This window comes from Triticum aestivum, chromosome 2D, assembly GCF_018294505.1.
Source record: "Triticum aestivum cultivar Chinese Spring chromosome 2D, IWGSC CS RefSeq v2.1, whole genome shotgun sequence".
Taxonomy (NCBI): Eukaryota; Viridiplantae; Streptophyta; class Magnoliopsida; order Poales; family Poaceae; genus Triticum; species Triticum aestivum.
In genome coordinates this window covers 29,493,930-29,514,306 of record NC_057799.1, presented here as the reverse complement: position 1 = coordinate 29,514,306, position 20,377 = coordinate 29,493,930, and the positions used below count along the sequence as shown (strand labels likewise).

The window sequence follows — 20,377 nt, the reverse complement described above, 5'->3', positions numbered from 1 at the left end:
ACACTCAGATGGGAACTTTCCAACACTTTTGTCATGAATTAAAATGACATGCACATATAAGTGATGTTTTTTTCTGAACATTTCGATATCTTTTTTGCATTTTTCTAAGTTTAAATGAATTCTTTATGAGTTTTCCAAAGCGACGGTCAAATGGTCAAAGGGCAAATGCATAACATGAGTGAAATGGCTTGGGAAGAACCCGTGCTTTTTGAAAAATTAGGGGTAACAGTCGAGTGGGACACAACTAGGGGCATAAAATTAACTATTCAACTTTCAGCTAACGCAAAAGTGTCGATTACATTCAGTTAACCAGCGGCGACGATGCACTCGGTTCGGTTCAACGGCCGAGATCACTTCTTACCCCTTTTCTAGCCGTTAATTACTGTTTCATTAATCCAGTGGTTCCACTGCGTAGACAGCTATAAGACGAGCTCTGCTTCGCGCTGCGTCGGCTCCATCCCAAGTCCCCAATTCAAAACCCTAGAGCCTAGATACTCTGCTACATTCCGATTGATCGAGTTGCATTGTGAGCGGATCGGGAGAGAAATTGAGCAAGCTCGGCAGATCTGGTTTCCTCGGCGGGTACTGGCCAGGGCAAGCACGCCGACCCGCCTTCCCCGGCCGGCACCGGCCACGGCGGAGCTCGCTCGAGGTGGGGCTGGGAACGCCTTCCCCGGCCGGCACCATCCGCTGTGGATCTCGCCCGTTGGTCGGCCTTTTCCAAGCACGGCCGCCGCCACGACTGGCGTCGCTTCAAGATCAAGACTCCTCCCGTCTGTCGCCAGCCATCGCCTCCTCCCCTTCCCAATGAGACGACCACGGCTACGCCGGGGACGAACTGAACTGCTACATCTTCTTCTGCACCGACTGCTCCTTCTTCATCTCTGCTTCCTCTGCTCCAGCTCCAAACCGACAGTAAACAACTCCCTCACGAACTGCTCTTGAATTTGGTTAAAATTAAAACATTCTAGCTTTTGTTCCCTTCAATCACTAGTACTGCTGCTGTTTTTCCTCGCTGATTCGTAGTGATTTCTAGATTAACTAGTAGCTGCACTTGGTGATTTAAACATGTTTTTTGTTTTCTTACCTTGTCTGATCTGTTCTTGTGGTTATTTTCTCTAATCAGTAGCAGTTTTATTTGTTATTTCTCACTTTGTGTTATGCTGTAGGTTGTGGTATTATTCTAGTTACAGTTTACCTGCAGTTTGTAGATCTGGGTTCTCTCGGATCTGACTCCATTAATTTTTGTTGGATTTTCAGGATTGGTTATCACTGCACTTATCAAGCTGCTTGCCATGGGGGTCTGGTTAACCTTGTTCTTCATATCCTTAGCCACGTCATTGGCCCTTTGGTTTCTGAAACTCTTCACTAAGCCGGCCAAGAAGCGTCTGCCGCCTGGTCCATGGACTCTGCCCATCATTGGCAGCCTCCACCACGTCGTCAGTAGACTCCCACACCGAACGATGATGGAGCTGTCTCGCCGCCACGGGCCTTTGATGCTACTCAGGTTAGGTGAAGTCGACACCCTGGTGGTCTCCAGTGCCGAGGTTGCAGAACTGGTGATGAAGACCAACGACCTTGTGTTCGCAGACCGGCCGCACAGCGCGACACATGACATTATCGGTTGTGGCGGCAAAAACATTTTCTTCAGCCCCAGTGGCAAATACTTGCACCAGATGCGTAAGATTTGCACCATGGAGCTCCTCAGCTCTAGGCAGGTGAAGCGCATAGAGGGAATGTGGATAACCTTCTTTGCTACATCACCAACGCCGCCTCGACAGGTTCCACCGTCAATGTCAGCAAAATTTTGATGGCCCTGACCAACAACATCGTCACGAGGGCGGTTTTCGGCGGCAAGTTCACACAACAGGGCAAGTACCTCCACGAGTTGGACAAGGTTCTCACTGTGCTGGGCGGCTTCTGCCTTGTGGACCTTTTCCCGTCATCACGATTGGTATGGTGTCTGAGCAATGGCAATCGCCAAATTAAGAAAGCTTATGGCCGCATCCAGCACATCATTTGCAAAGTCATCGAGGGGCGCATGGCCGCACGAGCGGCCGGCGATGGCGTCACCCGCACAGATGAAGAGGACCTGTTGGATGTGCTCCTGAGGCTGCAGCAGGATGATTCATTGGAATTCCCTCTAACCACCGAGAATATAGGCGCCGTTTTGTTTGTGAGTATCTTTCTTACCTTTTAGTACTGAATTAATTGTTGATACTAGTTGTACACTTGTACTAGCATTGGTTATTGGTTGGTCACTAGCTGCTTGTGGAACCATGACGTCTTTCCCTACCTATGGCCTTCTGGTTGAGAAAAAAGTATGTATCGATGTCTATGCCGTACCGGCCTCGGTTAGAATGGTGGAAGCTAGGGGTGCAGGGCGGCATCCCGCATAAGTGAGAATTAGTTCAAAGTGAAGTAAATTGCTAACAAATTCTACAACTAAGCTGGTGCATTTTGACTATGGAGCGGGGCAGATTGGGCACCGCTCTGCACCCCCGGTGGACGCTCTAGTTCGCCATAGTGGGGTCGGTCCTGCTTCCATTCCTGGATGTGTTGCTTAGGAAGACCGATCCCGCGGTTTAGATGTTCTCAAATGTGGGAGATCAAGCTAAAGATCGTTATCTCAGCATGATGCTTGCTGTGCATGACAATTTGTCCCCATGTTTTTCCTTTTCTCCATATTTTTTTACTTTTTTGTTCATGTACATCCAAGATATCATATGTCATATGTTCTTTGTATTATCATGATGTATTAATATAGTGTCCATTCCAGAAGAGAAAAGGTAGCATACAATTAGCATGACCTAGTTGTCATATTCCTATCAGAGAGGTTACGGTGTTACTCTTCTCTACGAGTCATTCATATGTTTATTATAGATGCAGCTTTCGGATAAATCGTATATTTAGATGTAGATTTCGACTTTGAACAATTTCTCCTTTTCCTAATATTCTCTATAAAAACAGACATGTTTAATTATAGTTTCTACAACTGCCATTTACAGGACATATTTGCAGGTGGCACAGAGACCAAGGGTGGTGTTTTAGCATGGGCTATGTCGGAGCTTGTGCACGCTCCAGAAAGTATGATCAAAGCACAACAAGAAGTCCGGGACGTGCTAGGTGAAGACCGAGCTGTCATCACCAATAGTGACTTTGCTGAGCTTCACTACATGCGGATGGTTATAAGGAAACCCTCCGGTTGCATCCACCTGGTCCTCTAGTCCCACGAGCGACTAGAGAGGATTGTACAATTCTGGGTTATGACATCCCTAAAGGAACCAACGTCTACATTAATGTCTTTGCGATTTCTCGAGACCCTAGATACTGGAACAACCCTGAAGATTTTAAGCCCGAAAGGTTTCAGAACAGCACCGTGAATTACATTGGAACAAACTTTGAATACGTTCCCTTTGGTGCTGGACGACGTCAATGCCCCGGGATTCACTTCAGCTTCCCAGTTATGGAGATGGTGTTAACAAATTTACTGTACTACTTTGACTGGAAGCTTCCTCATGGGGCTAGCCTGGCTTCATTTGACATGTCTGAGAAATTTGGGTTAGCAGTAACAAGAAGGTCTGACCTGCAACTCAGAGCTGTTCCACATGTGCAGTTCAAAGCTATGTTTTCAAAGTGATACAGTAAGCTATGTTGACAGATCTGCACCTTCATTGTATGTCTTTAATATTGCCCTTTTATGCACATTAGAATAAGAGAAGCTGATTGTCAAAGATGCTGAGATCGTAAAGCTGTATGTGATATTGCGTGCATAACTGCAGATTCTATTTGTCGAGAAATGCAAATGATATGGAGGTGCTCCTAATTATTTATTTTGACCAATTGTACTATTTCCTTCTGTACTACATTTCGATTCTCATTATCAGTCTGAAAGATAGCAAAAGTAAGAAACAAATCAGCCAAGCTATCTTCATTTACTGTTCATTCGCTTTGAATAAAAGTTTTGTGACACGATCACACACTGGCTTCAGTCTGTACTGTATGCTATAGAGAAGATTTGTCACCCAATTATTTTTTTTCGGGGAATAAGGGATTGTATTACTTTGCCACTCTTTACTTTGCACTTTGATATTTTGCCCTTTTGACCTAAAAACAATACTTTCAAGTGTTTGACATAATATGCGCAAAAAACAGTGGACAAGTATACCCTTTGTGCTTGTTAGACTGAAGAACCTAGCTCAGCCGATTCCCCAACTGAAAATCGGGATGAACCCTCGCTCAGCCGGCTAGGCCCGCTGCCACTGCCCCCTGCTACTCGCCTTGCTTCTCCCCGCCGCCCAGCGGCGAAGCCAGCCTCAAAAATCTGTTGGATCAATGGTATTTTTCTTTTCTTCACAATGAACAGTACATGTACAATGTTTTTAGGCTATTTTTTTTACAAAAAACTCTGACCCCACAGCTTACACGTAGTTTCACCACTTCCGCCGCCACACGCTGCTCAGCGCCACCTCGTGCTCCCTTACTGCTCTTCGCCGGTGCCCCTTCTCACCGAGTATTTAACCAAAAACTACCACAATGCAATTAAGGGTGGCCAAAACTATCACTTTCGGTATCCTAGCACCACTTACGATAACATACCGATTCGGGGCCCCTAGATTCCAGGGCCCTGTGCTGCCATTGCTCTGGTTGCACATGGCCAGACACGAGCATGTAGGCCATTGATTAGATCATATAATGCATAGCAAGTGAATGGAGCAATCAGTATCTTCAGTTTCGAAAGTGAGCCTGACAGAAACCAAACATGCATGGCTGCATGCGCCGAAAGGCTAATGCTAAGAGGCCACCAGTGACACGAAAGTATACATACATGTAGTCATGTAGTATCGTAGGTTACGTGGCCGTCCGTATGTCTACACATGCTATGTTGATCCAAGGGTGGTCACATGCACCACTTTTTTCTCCTTTGCCCCAAAACCCCCACTCCTCGCACCCTGGCTACCTCGCCGAATCAATCCCCACGATGGAAGCCAATCAACCCCTAAAAAGCATGGTCGTTACACCGACTACTCACCCTAGTCTCCCTCATCAAATCAATCGCCCGCGACAGAGGTGATCTTGTGGTTGGCCTAGCCAACGAAACCCTAAGAAGCATGGTCATGGCACTGACCGTGTAGGAAGGGGTGCCAGGATCTAGTCAGGCCCAACCAGAAACCATGTTGTCGTCGCAGCGAGGTGAGAAGAGGAAGAGAACTGACAAGATCTGCAAGGAAGACGAAAAGAAAGATGCTACCACTAATAGAAAAAGGGCCATTTGTCCCGGTTCGTAGGGCCCATTTGTCCCGGTTGGGCAACCGGGACTAAAGAGTCTTTACTAAAGCCCTATACCTTTAGTCCTGGTTCTTACACCAACCGGGACAGATAGGCCTCCACGTGGCCGCTGCGGCGAGCCCAGGCAGGAGGGCTTTTGGTCCCGGTTGGTAGAATCCACGCGTCGGCAGCTGGCAGGAGCTGAGGTTTTTGTTTTTGTTTTTGAAAGAGGGTGGTTTAGCGGGTTTTGGGGGGTTAATTTAGGATGTTAGCTAGCTAATAGAGAGAAGTCTCCTCTCTTATCTCCGTGCTTGGTTTACCAATGCTACTCCAATGCCTAAAGATGGCTTAGATTGAAGTGAAGGCAACATGTGGTGCATGTCGAAAGTAATACTAATCCTAACTTGATCAAGTTTGGATTAGTACTACTTTCGATATGCACCACATGTTACCTTCACTTCAATCCAATCCATGTTCATTTAACCCACTGATATATAAAAACTCTTCATGCTCGCATCATGCATCATCATAATAACAAGTCCTACTAATCATCATCATACAATTTCTACTCGTTATTAATAACAAGTCATACGATCATCATCCTCATAGTCATCGAACCAACCCTGCTTAATTGTTCTTAGCACATGATCATCGGTATTAGGTAGGACCTAAATACCCTTTTTAAGGTAAAATAGCATAAAATAATATAGGCCCTGACTCTCCATTATGGAGAATGGAGATCATCATGTCTCCAATTCTTGCACTTCGCTTCCTTTTGCTTCCAAGAACCTCCTTACGACTGTCCATACATTTTTTCATTCTTTGATTAGCATGTGTTCACCGGTTTTAGCAATTCGGTATGGACAGGTGAGATTCGTAGGATGACCTGGCTGTATGTTCAAAACATCAAGGCGACCATTTTGATACATCAAATGAGGCACACAATCCATCGGGATTCTCTGTTGAAAAACATAGTAATAACTTCGTAGTTAACAATGATGTACTAGTTTTAGAAGTATGCAAAAGATGCACGGATGTCGTAATAGTAAAAAATCTTACTAGGGTATCTCCATAGAAGTTACCATGGTTCAACACGTGCACTAGTGGCACGTATTGACCATAATTTGGAGGAGTATCATAATAGGTATTGTAATTCTCAAGGTCAGTACAAAATGCGATCAGATGATTTTTCTTCTGATAAGTTAAATCTGAATTTTGCTCATACTTCTGTAAATCTAAAAATTCTAAAATATTAGGGCGACGTGGGCAATTTGTATATCAATCCTGTGTAAAAACATTAGAGCAAAAACACGTTTATGTGAATTTACAAAATTCCAGAACTGGGCGCAAAAGTTTCTGTTTTTCAACAGGATCAAATCAACTATCATCCAACATAATCCTAAAGGCTTTACTTGGCACAAACACTAATTAAAACACTAAAACACAATCATAACAGTAGCATAAATTTGTAAACAAATAAGAACATAAATAAAAAGTGAAAATTTTATTTTATTCATTGGGTTGCCAAGCTCTTTCTTTATAGCCATCAAGATAGGCTCGAGATTTTATTGATGCTCACATGAAAGATAATAATTTGAAACACAAAGAGAGCATCATAAAACATGTGACAAACATATCTGAGTCTAACATACTTCCTATGCATAGGCATTTTATAAGCAAACAAATTATCATGGCAAGCAAAAACTAGCATATACAAGGAAGAAGAAAGAAACAATAGCAATCTCAACATAAAGGGAGGTAATTTAGTAACATCAAAAATTTCTACAATCATATTTTCCTCTCTCATAATAATTACATGAAGGATCATAATCAAATTCAATAATATGGCTATCATATAAAATTTTCTCTTCATGATCCACATGCATAAAAGTTTTATAATCTTCCGAGATAGTGGGGTTAACATCAACTAAAGTCATGATCTCTCCAAACCCACTTTTATCAAAAATTTCATGAGATTGAACCCTCTCCAAATATGTGGGATTAGTTTTACCTAAAGTTAACACTCTTCCAAACCCACTTTCAATATTATTGCAATCATTATTGTTACTATAATATTCATCATGAGGCTTAAATAAATTTTTAAGATCATAAGAAGAATCACCCCAATCATGACCATTGCAATAAGTAGTGGTCATAGCAAAATTAGCATCCCTAAGTTTAGTGTTTTGCATATTATTAGCACAACTGACATTAATAAAATTTTTTGGCACCTCGGCTCAGAGAGACCGGAACGCCCATATTCCAGCCCAGAGATCGAGGAGAAGTCTTCTGGAATACGACACTGCTTGGCGTAGAACAAATCAGCTCTTTATTACAACCTGGATAAGGATACATGAGTTCCGATATAATAGGGAATTACATTGGCACGGCGACGCTACGCCTGCCACAGTTGCTCTATGCAAGCAGCAGAACAACTCGAAGCAGCGGAATAACTACTAGCAGCGGAACAGCGAACAACGACGATGATGGACTCCACTCCGTAGGGACTCTGGCTGGAACGTGTATCCTAGCTCGCAAACTCAGAATCCTTGACGATCAAGCAATCACGACATGACTTGCAAACTGGCATGACACGCCACGTGAGTACTTTGAATGTACTCGCAAGCTCACAACAACCAAAAGTAATCAAGACAAACAATAACATGGCATTTACAAGTTAAATCAATGATGAACATACTTCAACTAAAGCAACATGGCATGGACATGGTGAACAAGATAGCACTAGAACAATACCAGATGAGCATGGCATGAACATATATATGATGATACTAGCATGCAGCAGATTTAACATATCATGAACCAACTTACTCTGTTTGGGGTTACTAAACCGAAGGAAAATGGAAAAGAAAGAAAAAACCAGGAAAGAAACAAAGAAAAGAAAAAAAAATTAAAAAATGATAGAAAAATGAAGAAAATGGTTAAAATAATAAAACCAGAGAAAAAACAATAGAAAAATAAAACCATCGAAGAAAACTATTGAAGAAATAGAGAAAACCAAAAGAAAAAAGATAGAAACAAAGTGAACTAGCGAAGCGAATGCATCGAACATAGTGAGAGCAGCAGCTGCGAGCGAACGAATGAACGGGCCGGACCAGTACTGTAGCATGCAGGGAAAAGCTTCAGCGAGACGGTACAAACTCTCAGTATAAACGAGATATAGTTCTTGCGCATAATATTGACATATGGACTGTCCATCATATTCCGTTTCAATAGATTAATTTATTATTGTACTTGTCCGTGAGTTTTTTTGTTACTAATATTTACCAATAAAATTCACGCGCTATCTGTTAAAATACTCCATAGTTATGGTTTTCTGTTGTAACAGCCATACTTTTTGTCTTGATGTGATCAACATTTCAAAAATAGAGGTCGTCTCCTGGTTTCATTTCAGAAAAGGTTCACAACTGCACATAAAAAGGACTGTGTTAGCGAAGCCACCGCAGATCTGCAAGTGTGTCAGTGCATTTAGAGCCTTTGTAGTTGGGTGAACGGACTAGTCACTGATCGGTCATGAAATCCCGATCCGGACGGGCTCTTCATACCATCCAATATGTTCAGGCTGATCGGTACCCCTTATATCCAGTCCACGGCTCCATGCTGCCCCATTCTGACCCCAAATATATTCATCTCCATCTGCATCCCAGAGCAAACCTAGCCACTCCACTCCACTCGACTCCGTCTGAAAGCTTCCTTTTGGCGATCTCCGACATTCTTCGGCATGGCGGATAGCGGATTCGACTCCGACCACTCTTGATCCATCGACTGGGGCATCTTCCCATGTGAGGAGGAGGGCGCGCGACCGAGGTCAGATTCGATCCGGTAGAAATCCATTACATTGCCGCAAATGCCGCTCGAATCCGCCGAAGCTGGAGGCTCGAGTTTGGTCTGCCGCCCATCTCCGGTGCACAGGCGTATGAGTGTTACAGGGATCGGTGCGCCCGCCGGGCGAAACAGCGAGCGCGGGAGGACGACGGCCGCTGCACTGCCAACATGGCGGAGGCGGAGGTGGCGTCGCACACTGCCTCGGACGAGGAAGTTGTCTGTGTCCGCATCCTCAAACGGCAGAGGAGAAACACGCGCGCACTTCGACAATGTGCAGATCCGGGTTGATCCATTTTACGCTTCGAGAGCTACTTCCGTGACAAAGACGCCAATAACGTCAGCAAGGGCAAGGCAAGGTAGACGTAGATGATCTTTATCCATAGCTTAATATGTATGTACAAATGCCAAGTGTTGGGAGATGTATTGATGTAGTTGCCGGACACTCTGTGTGGGATCATAGAGCTAGTTTACGATGCATATGGTTGTATGAATTTGGAGTTTGCTAAATGAGATACCCGGCTGTGAAAATAAAAATACGAGGGGTGAGTATGTGGCTGTAGATGCTCTTATTCGGGTTAAATTCGGCCATTAGCCGCCGGCCATATTTTTAGCATGGATCGGTAAGTCCAAACACATGGATCGGACGGCCTTCCGGGCGAGCCGGGCGAGGAATCATTCGCATTTTCTGACTCGTTTCATGTCGTAACAAACATCACAGCACAGCTTAGATGTCATCAAAAGGAAAAAACATCAGCTCAATTAACAATCTACTATACGTGTTACTCCTATATAATAGCCTGATCGATGGCTGGATCCCTGCAACTTTACTAGCGAGAAACACTCTTAGTGAACAACCAGCTAGCTAGCTACGATGGAGGTGGAGGCAGCGAGTGGCAGCGCCGGCGAGATCAGGTGGTCGAAGCTGGGAACGTCGCTTCCCGTCGCGAACGTCCAGGCTCTGGTGGCGTCCGCCGGCGAGCTGACGGCCGACCAGATCGAACGGTACGTCCAGCCGGACATCGACGCGCACACCGTTCTCCCCGAGCACTCCGGCGAGGTTCCGGTGATCGACCTCAGCAACCTCTTGAGCCCAGAGTCCGTCGAGGCAGAGGTCGCGAAGCTCAGGTTTGCCTGCGCCGAGTGGGGCTTCTTTCAGGTGCGTCACTACTGTAAATTGCTTACCATTTACATGCAAAATAACCGGCACGTACGCAACTTTAGGCCATATTGGCCAACCAGTTCTTTATGTCTTCACTTTCTAGGCAAAAATATCCTCTAATTGCATGTTAAACATGCTGTTGTTGAAGCACCAACACAAGCACAACAAATACTAAAAAAAACTTTTGTTCCAAAAGACCCGTGCATTTCTTTGGTTTCAAATTGCCCAAAAGATAAGCATGGTTAGAGAGGCCATTGCCTTCCGGTCTCGTTAGATAAGCCAACACACCACTCCTTGGTGGATTGCAACAAGTGCCGGTTCAAAGTATCGATATATTCCATTTATGGCCATCCTTTCATCATGCCCCAAAGCCTGAGCGTGAAGTGGCCACACTTGAAGAAGAGGCGGTCCGCCAATTCTTGAGTTTGCTTACATGGAGGGCAAAGACCAAAAATTGGCCAGTCGTTTTTGGCCAGCCTATCCGTGGTTCAAATCCAATTTTGGATGGCCAACCAAGCAAAAAAATTGATTTTAGGCGGGGCCCAAACTTCCAAGACAACATGCTCCATGGCGGAACGGACGGTGCCAAGGAATTGAGCATTGTAGGCGGATTCCGCCGAGTAGACTCCGTTGTAGTGTGCATCCAAGTACTATCATCCTCGACGTCCTCAAGAAGAATGAAGTCACAAAGTAACCCCAAGCACAACAAATTTTTGAAAGTGGTCAAGAGAGAAGCTTGATGAAATTTGGATGTTGGCAACGCACGCCGCATCCTTCAAGGCCTCCTGAACTTTTCACGTTTTCCTTGTAGACACCTCATAAATGAGGGGCGCTATGTCCTTAGGTTTTCTATCATTCATTTTAGGGGAGCCCCAAAAGGGCGCCCACATTGGGTGGCAGCGGGCGCAAAGAAGTTGCATGCAATTATGACACGAGAGTAACAATTTTTGTACTCATGGGTGTGTTGTAACACAAACATGTAAACTTTATTCTCTTCTTAATCAATAGACGATGCAAATCTTATTTCATGGGTCTATAATATATATACTACGAAAAGCAAACAAATTTTGTTTTGCTCATCTGTTGGTTAATTGCAGACTTGGTCTGTTTGCCTCTATTACTTGAGATTATGGACCTTATGTTTCTTAAATACAAGAAACTTTGTTCCTAAGAGCATCTCCAGCCGTTCGGCCTCCGAGGGCGCGTAAAAAGAGCGGCCTGGGGGCGAACCGGCGCTAGCTCGGCCCCTGGGGCGACCTAGCTCCCAGTCACGCCCCCAGGCGCCGCCCCCAGGGTGCGGAAAATTCGAACTCGGTCGTTCCCGCTCATCACAAAAGACGTCACAAGTCCGGCGATCACAAGGCACAGTTCGGCGATCGGATGTAGTATGTCGTACAAAAAACAGAGCGCCACAAGTTCGCGTGCGCGCATCACTCGGCGGGGTCGGCCTCAGGCATCGGTGGAGTCGGCGTGCGCGGGCTCGGCGGTGTCGGGGCTGCTTCGGTGTTGGGCGGTTTCGGCGCGGCTTCGGTGCTGCTGGGCGTCGTGGAGGCGTCATCACCCGGGCTTGGCGTCGGCGTGGGCGTGGGCGCGTGAGTTGGAGTCACCGTCGTCGGCAGCTGGTTCAGGATGAGGCCGTGCTCCGCCATGTACCACGCCATGAGCTTCTCGTCGGTGCTCTGGAGCATGTCCGCCCCGCCCATCAGAAAAGCCAGGTCGGTGTTCCTCTTCTTCGCGGCGACGTTGGTCCGGAGCAGGTCGAGCTTGATGGCGTTGTTCGTCAGCAACGACGACCACCGCGCCGCGGTTTTCTCTTCACGCAGGACGGCCCAGGCATGTGCGTCGGCGAGGCAATGCTCGATGGACTCCTGCACCCGCGCGGTAGCCGCGTCGGCGTGTTTCCCCTTCTTGGCCCCTTTGTTGCCGTCCGGCCGCCCCTCTGACGCGCCCGGAATCGGCGCGTCCGGCTTGTATGTCTCCTTGGCCTTGTCGAGGGTGCGCCGGACTTCCGCCCACTTCTCGCACTTGTCAATGCGCTTGTAAACATGGAGGTACTTGAATTCGGCGTCGCGGTTGCTCTGCCGATACAGGGCGAACATGAGCAACTGCGCGGAGGAACAAACAGTTGGCGGGCGCAGACGACGAAGAGAGGCGGGAGACCGGCGTGGCATACCTGATCCTCAACGCTGGCGCCGCTCTCCGGGCAAGCCGCGACCTCCTCAACGACTCCATGCCATTTGTTGCACGCCCCCTGGATACGCCCCCGATGGTTCGCCATCGCCTTCGAGCCGTGCTGCATGTAGACGCCTTTGAAGTAGGGGTCGACGAGCTTGCACTCATCGAACTCGGCCTTGATGTGGTCCCAGTACGTCTCGATGCTCTGGTTCGTGCCGGTGGTCGGGTCGAGGCAGACGACTTTCCATGCTTCAGCGAGGCATTCCTCCTCCTTGGACGCCCACTTGATGCCCGGCTCGCCTGACCTGGCCGCCCGCTTCTTCTTCTTGCGCCCCTTCGCCGGAACAGGCGCCGGCTCGTCCTCCTCCTCCTCCTCCTCCTCGTCGTCCTCCTCGTCCTGCTCCTGCTCCTCCTGCTCGTCCTCGCCGTAGACGTAGCCGAGCTCGCCGTCCATGCCGCCGCTGAGATCCACCGTCTCGTCCTGGGTGGCGAACCCGGGAGACGCGGCGGCCGCGGCCGAACCTGCCGTGATGATGTCGTCCATGTCAGCCTCGGTCTCGTCGGTGTCGCCGAGGTGCGAGAAGGGCAGCGCGCCACGGCGGAGTGGGGGCGTCGGTGAGGAAGCGTAGGCGGGCGGCGAGTAGTTGTATGGAGGGTACTGCACGCCGGTGAAGGCGGGCGAGGGCGTGCGCTGGGCCGGGTGTCCGTGGGGGAAGGTGACGTTTGGGTTGAACCCACCGTGCGCGTCCCCGTCGGCGTAGCCCGGCGAGGGCGATCCCCATGGCTGTGGCGACGGAGAGCCGACGCCTTGCTGTCCCCAGGGCGCGTACAGGGCGTGGCTGCCGGGCGGATTCATCATCCCCGCGCGAGTCGCCTCGGCCTCCGCCGATGCGGCAGCCGCAGCCGCGCGCGCCGCGTTGTCGCGAGCCTTCTTGGCGATGGCCCTATTCCGCCGGTCGGCGGTGACAGCCTCCCGTCGCTGAACTTCCGCCCTCCACTCGGCGTTTGACATGCCCGGTGGCTTGGACGGCGGCGCCCTCGGCTTCCTCTGCTTCGGCTGGGCGACGGAGGCGGTCGCGGTTGCCGCCGTGCGGGGGACGACGTACTTCTTCGGTGGCATGGCGGCCGGCTGGGAGGCGAGCGGGAGGGAGATTGGCGGGAGGAAAGGAGAAAATGGGAGGGAAGTGGGGGAAAAGCGGGAAGAAACGGCGGGAATAGGCGTCAGACTCGCCGACAGGGCGGACCCACGCGCCCTTTTCGCTTGTGCCGGTGCCCCAGGCGCCCCCAAGAGCGCTGGGTTCTGCCTGGGTCCGCCGGCACCAATTTCGGCCCGAGCCGGCAAAAAACGGGCTTCTGGGGGCCATTTTTTCGGCGCCGGCGCGGCAAAAACACCTGGGGAGGGCCTATTGGGGGCGCGGCTGGAGATGCTCTAACCACAATATAGGGCCGTATGACTAATAATATTAAGATTTTAGTCACATAGTTGAACGAACATGAAAGAATCAGATTTTTTTTTTACCATAAGTATAAATAAATAAAAAAGATTCTCCAAGACAAAGAAAAACATCTATCTTGAACACCAATTTTAAATTAGCACAGAAAAATAAAGTTATGTCAAAAAATAGAAAACCATGTAAATATTAGAAAAAACAATAATTCATAAGTTTTTAAAACAAAAAGTCATAAGTATTACCCAAGTAATAGCATTCCAAGAAAACTCACAAATGATGTTGTAACAATAATGAAAACTGAAAAGAATGTAGATACTTCAATATTCTTCATAAAATAGTCATCAGATTTCTCAAATTGTTTTGGTATTTTTACAAATTACTTATTTTTTATTTTTCTATATTTTATTATTTTTTACTTCATATTTTTAATATTCTTAGTAACTTTTCTAGAATATTTCCATTTAAAAATATTTTTAAATTACTCTAGTTCTCAAACTTTTAGTTTATTCATATTTTATAATTATATGACTTTTTCCATTGAATTTTTGTTAGTATTTTTATTATTGATTTTTCAATTTTCCCCACTTATTTGCAACTCGGCTCCACATGGGGAAAATCATCACCACTTCATTTGTCATATTGCTTTGATCATGGTTAGGGACTAGATTAGCCAAGTTTCAAAAGTTTAAGGCCTGGGATATCTCATACTGGAATTCAAAGACAAAATTCGGAATTGGCCTAGAGATTAGAAAAAACTCTATTAATTACTAGATTCGATCATTCCATCGCTCAAAAGTATGTTTGATTAAGCATGACCATTTGTGCAACATTTGAAATTTGTAGGTTGTAAATCATGGAATACCAGATGACGTCATCACGGGCATCAAGCATGATATTCAGAAGTTCTTTCAACTCCCGTTAGAAGTTAAGAATGCCTATGCTCAGCGCCCAGGGGATCTTCAAGGTTATGGCCAAGCGTTTGTTGTCTCTGATGATCAGAAGCTAGACTGGTCTGACCTACTTGCCCTCTTCGCCCAACCAACCCAAGGCCGTGATATGAGTTATTGGCCAAGTCAGCCCCATACTTTCAGGTCAGACTGTGTATGCTTGAAATCTGTACATGGATAAGAAATGGCAGGAAAATGTTCCTTCTGTTCAAAGCACCATATTAAGAAAAAAAATGTTAAATTGGCCAGAAACTCAAGTTGAATCCAGATTAGATCAAGAAAACTTATAGGATTTTATTGGTTACACATAATCTTTTGTTAAAATGGACAGAATTTTGAACTAAGGTCATTCTTTTTCATTGCTATAGTGTGCCATGTTTTGGTGTGTGACATTCAAAGCATGATTTTCACATTTATGGATTTCCTTATGCATATGAACTACTTTGAATGTTTGTTTCATGCAAAATGTTTATTAGCTAATAATATAAACTCTTAGGTAAAAGAGGAGGGGTACCAAACATTTATGTTGGCCTTATTGTATTATTCTTTTTCAATGTTATGCAACCCTTTGATTATTCAACACCAATACAAACTAGACTTAGTGGAGATTAATATTTTATTTATTTGATTCAAGGCACCCGTTTATATTCATATGCAAACTGTTTTACTCCTAACTAGGCTAGGAACTCAAAGTAAAGTACTATGATTCTTTTATGTTTACACATGTGTATAGAATGACACCAACCTCACCCAACACCCTAATAATTTGTTACCTTTATTGCTGAGTTCAACCATGCCCTGGTCAATTTGGTGAATTCAACAAAATGTTCTTTACAAAGCTTATATATTCAAAATTTACTGAAATCCAGAAAACAAACAAAGGGAAGTAATGGACATTGAGTTTTCTGACAAAATAAATTGATTTTACATTTTTACAGGGTAATATTTTCATCATAAATATCTAGCAGCTAAGTTTTTATATGGTTCGAGGTACTGGCCAACAAAGGGCCAGACCGGGGATCATACAAGCAACAAGACAATTGGGCTTGTTATTTGTATTTGATACTAACACAAGCTAGGTCCGGTCATACAAAGCTCCTAGTATTTCAGTATGTACCAATACCTAGCATTAACATACAAACACTCTTATGGTTATGATCCCAGGAATTCTGTTGAAGATTACTCAATGGAGCTGATGAAACTCGCTCAAACCCTTAATGTCTTCATTGCCAAAACACTAGATGTTGCTCCTGAACTACTGGCAGACAAACATGTGGCACAATTTCTTAGGATGAGCTACTACCCTCCATGCACGTCAATGCCAGAAAAGGTGCTAGGCTTCTCACCGCATTCTGATGGATCTTTTCTGACTATTCTGCTAGAAATTAATTCAGTTCAAGGCTTACAAATTAGAAGATCTGGTGCATGGATTCCTGTGAAACCACGACATGATGCACTACTGGTGAATGTGGGTGACCTTCTTGAGGTATGCTTCATAAGACATGTTAAGTTAGTCAACTAATAATCAATTCAAGGCTTACAAATAGAACATCTAGTGCATGGATTTCTCTCAAAGTAATTGTCACATAAGCCAAGAAAAACATTTTTTTTACGATCCATACTTGTGCTTGGGTGAAGATAAATCCTCAATTCCATAACTTTGATCTTCCCACTTAATTACAAAATCCAAGGCGCACGCACGTGCGCGCGCATGCGCACCCACGCACACAACACCAAATGAAAGCGCTTATGTCCAATATGTCATCATGTGTTACAATTTTCTGCTACCTGAAATAGTGAAAGTACTTCTCAGCTTATTGAAGATCACGTCACTATTTTTACCACATTGTATGTTGGTTCAAAAAATAACCATAACTTTGGGTTAGCGTTAGCGTTATTTCTAAATATTTTTGAGACTTTGAAGGGACAAAAAACTAGAAGGTCCACCGAATCAAACAAGTGAGGCATCAAGCTACCTTTGTAGCCCTCGCCCTACATCTAGCGAACTCTGCTAAGAAACTTCATTAATGGTTGAAGAAAACACTAATTGCAATTTTTCTTTGGACAAGCCACTTGGTTACTATTGTTCCTATTCTCTGTTTGCCAGCGGGATCAAGTTATGATAAACAAAACAAATTGGAAATGATCAACAGTTTACCAATTATGTTCTTTCAGTTCCTTCCAAGAAATCTTGATCGACTAAAGCGAAAAAAGTAAGGCCCTACAAGCAAAGGCACTTTTTTCTAGAGAGCAGGGTTGGTTTATTGACAAAGCAATAGTTGAATGGTGTGTACGGAAGTTTTTCCTGTACATTGTTGTGTGTACTTTTCAAACTACTTCCTACTTTATATGAATAATGGACTGTTTTTTCAAGGATATAGATGAGAAGCTTGATATTTGTTTAAATTAATTTTTATATTATTATAGATTTTGTCGAATGGGAAGTACAAGAGCATTGAGCATCGGGTTACCATAAATGCCCACAAGGAGCGACTATCTATTTCAGCATTTCACGTCCCAAACTATGGTGGAATAATTTCACCAATTTTGGGAACTATAGAAGAGAAGATGTTATACAAAGCAGTGGGAGTAGAAGAGTATGCAAGACTTTATTTCGCAAATAAACTAGAAGGAAAGAAAGCCCTGGATTATGCGAAGTTATCCGGAATATAAGGATATCCTACTGGAGTTTGTCGTTCTACATAAAACTCTTAAGCTACTATTTGATGTGTCATTGTAATAGATCTTTATTTCTCATCAGGACCAATCAATGATATGTTTGTCACTTCATTTGAATATATGCATTTACTTTCGGATATATATGCTGAAATTCTTCTACTGCTATAGTTGTGTGGTATCTGAAAGACAGAAATAGGTTTATTGCAAACCATTGTTCCAAGCCATCCAAGCAAATAGGGTGGCACCAAGGGGGAGAAGAGAATAATAGACTGAGAATAGAACCATCCTGTTAGCCACCCAACCAATTTTTGGTACTTATTTCGTTTAACTGAGACTACGGCCATTTCATTATGTTCACACTGGGATCATGTATATTTGATAGGCTTTGACCTGTCCGGCGCACTTCTATTGTCTGCATGTAGTATAAAACATTCTAAACATTGCCGCAATGATCAAGTTGAAGAAACACCAATGCATCTTTTTCGGGACTGCAAATTTTCTCAAGATTGTTAGATGACACTGATGCCGAGAAAAAGAAGAGGAATTCCAGGCTTTGATGAGATAAGTTTTTCATATGGAGAACTCCCCAAGAAGATTTCATGGAAATAAATGTTTAGGATGTTGGAATATTTGGACTGTTCGAAATGGCAAAATTGTTACAAATGAAATTCCAAGTATCGTAACCTGGAGATACTTACTTAAACAAGACTTGATACTTTTGAGCCATAGATTAAAGGTTAAGAATTCGAGATGGCAAGATTGGCTGAACACCCATCTGTGATGTTGGTGTTTGTTTAAGAGTTACATGCTTTGTCTTTACACCAGGAAACATGTTCGTGCATTGCAACGGGTGTATATACAGAAACCACGTGGTTCTGAAACTATTCTTTTCAATCAGCCAACCGCGGCGGGCCATAGAAGGGAAATAGTTACTAGACTGTTACAATTATTTTTCTTCCCTCTGTTTTAGCAAACTAGCAACATGTTTTTCCTCTGTATTACGGTTATCACTACCTTGATTCCAATTCTGCTTCAATATACGCTTTTATGTGTTGTTTTTCCTAAAAAAATACAAGTTACAATAATTGTATGTATGAAACTTATAGCTAGCAGCCTATTTAAATGTAGTTACATGTATGTGTTTTGGCAGAACATGGGGCATTAATTAGCTAGTGTCTTAGCCTCCAATTATGTATACTTCATGTCTTCATTCGCTTCACAATTTCCATGTCTTAATTGTTCTTTTATTTTTTAAATTCAAATAATATGAACAAGTTTCTTCTCAAAAGAAAGACGTCATCACAAGATGCTCTGGAAGTAGGGATGGAAGCGGGCGTTCCGCATATCCCGCATAAGTAGGAAAGTAGTGCAAACTAAGCTAAATCTGGGTGAGGAAATTATAGTTAAGTTGATCTGTGTATACTATGAAGCGGGCGGATCGGGCACCGCTCTGCACCCCTATCTGGAAGACATGATTAGAGAGGAGGAGGTTCAGTATGATACAAGCAAGAGGAAATTGATGGAACGTTGTCATCCTAACTTGAAAGATCTGGTAAGAAGAAAGTACTTAGTTAATGGACCTTGTCAGGCAAGTTCTTTGTTTTACCAATATACCAAAAAAAATACTATTGCAGTATGTTTTTATACATCGACTTTTGTTATGTCTGAAATGAGTGTTACAAGTTGTCAAATAGTACACCCTTACTCAATACATCTTTGGTTGAAAATTTTATGCCGTGGTGCATCAGGGTAACATTAGCTCTAGCTCCGCCCCTGAGAGTGTACCTTAAATTTCAAAAAACAAATGGTCAGTGACTGCCCCGCTTGTTGGGAAAGCGCCGAGCGCTCCTGACCACGCATAGGAGATCATTTCAGACCGCACTCTCACCGTGCGCGTTATTTTTTCAGCCAATCAAGTTTGGGTAGCTTGCTTACCACGCGTGTACCACGTGGTGTGGAGTATTGACAGTCTTACATGATAGTCTTATAGATAGCTGGATCTCTGGACAAATTAGCAACCCAAAGTAAAACTTCACTAGCGAGAGTACGTAGTAGAGAACTAGCTGGCTCTGTACTGATGGAGGTGGAGGCGGCGAGTGGCAGCGCCAGCGCCAGCGAGAGCAGGTGGTCGAAGCTGGGAGTGAGCCAGGAACGTGCAGGCCCTGGCCGACACCATCGAGCGGTACATCCGGCCGGACATCGACGCCCTCGCTGTTCTCCCCGAGCACTCCAACGATGTTCCGGTGATCGACCTCGGCAAGCTCTTGAGCTCCGAGTCTGTTGAGGCAGAGGCCGCGAAGCTCAGATTTGCTTGCGAGGAGTGGGGTTTCTTTCAGGTGCGTCACTGAATCCAAGGACTGAACTTTTTTTCAGTTCTTTCAACTCCCCCTCAGATGTTAAGAATGCATCACAGATAGGTGTAGGCATTTTTGATATCAGAAGTTTTCAACTCCCCCTCGATGTTAAGAATGCATATGCTCAGCGCCTAGGGGATCGTCAAGGTTATGGCCAAGCATTTGTTGTCTCTGATGATCAAAAACTAGACTGGGCTGATATGTTTGCCCTGTTCACCCAACCACCCCAAGCCTGTGATATGAGTTATTGGCCATGTGAGCCTCAAACTTTCAGGTTATACTTTGAATCCTTGCACTAGTAGGAAAAGGGGCTTTTACCCCTGTTCATAAGGGCCTTTAGTCCCGGTTCAGGAACCGGGACTAAAGGGTCGTTACTAATGCCCTAGCCCTTTAGTCCCGGTTCTTACACGAACCGGGACTAAAGGCCGTCCACGTGGCCGGTGCGGGCAGCCCAGGCAAGAGGGCCTTTGGTCCCGGTTGGTGCCACCAACCGGGACCAAT

The 20,377-nt window shown here is 45.0% G+C and overlaps 1 protein-coding gene and 2 pseudogenes across 1 annotated transcript; all 3 read left to right on the top strand.

The window, feature by feature from the left end:
• The first annotated feature begins 472 nt into the window (after nt 1-472).
• Nucleotides 473-3,915, top strand: LOC123048473 (cytochrome P450 71AV8-like; annotated as a pseudogene).
• Nucleotides 3,916-9,982: 6,067 nt separating this feature from the next.
• Nucleotides 9,983-17,516, top strand: LOC123048472 (2-oxoglutarate-dependent dioxygenase 11-like). The gene is made up of 4 exons (XM_044471567.1): nt 9,983-10,267; nt 14,740-14,987; nt 16,008-16,329; nt 17,271-17,516. The coding sequence occupies exons 1-4, from the start codon at nt 9,983-9,985 to the stop codon at nt 17,514-17,516; spliced, it is 1,101 nt and encodes a 366-aa protein (XP_044327502.1).
• Nucleotides 17,517-19,599: 2,083 nt separating this feature from the next.
• Nucleotides 19,600-20,377, top strand: part of LOC123055574 (2-oxoglutarate-dependent dioxygenase 11-like) — a 20,471-nt pseudogene continuing 19,693 nt past the window's right edge.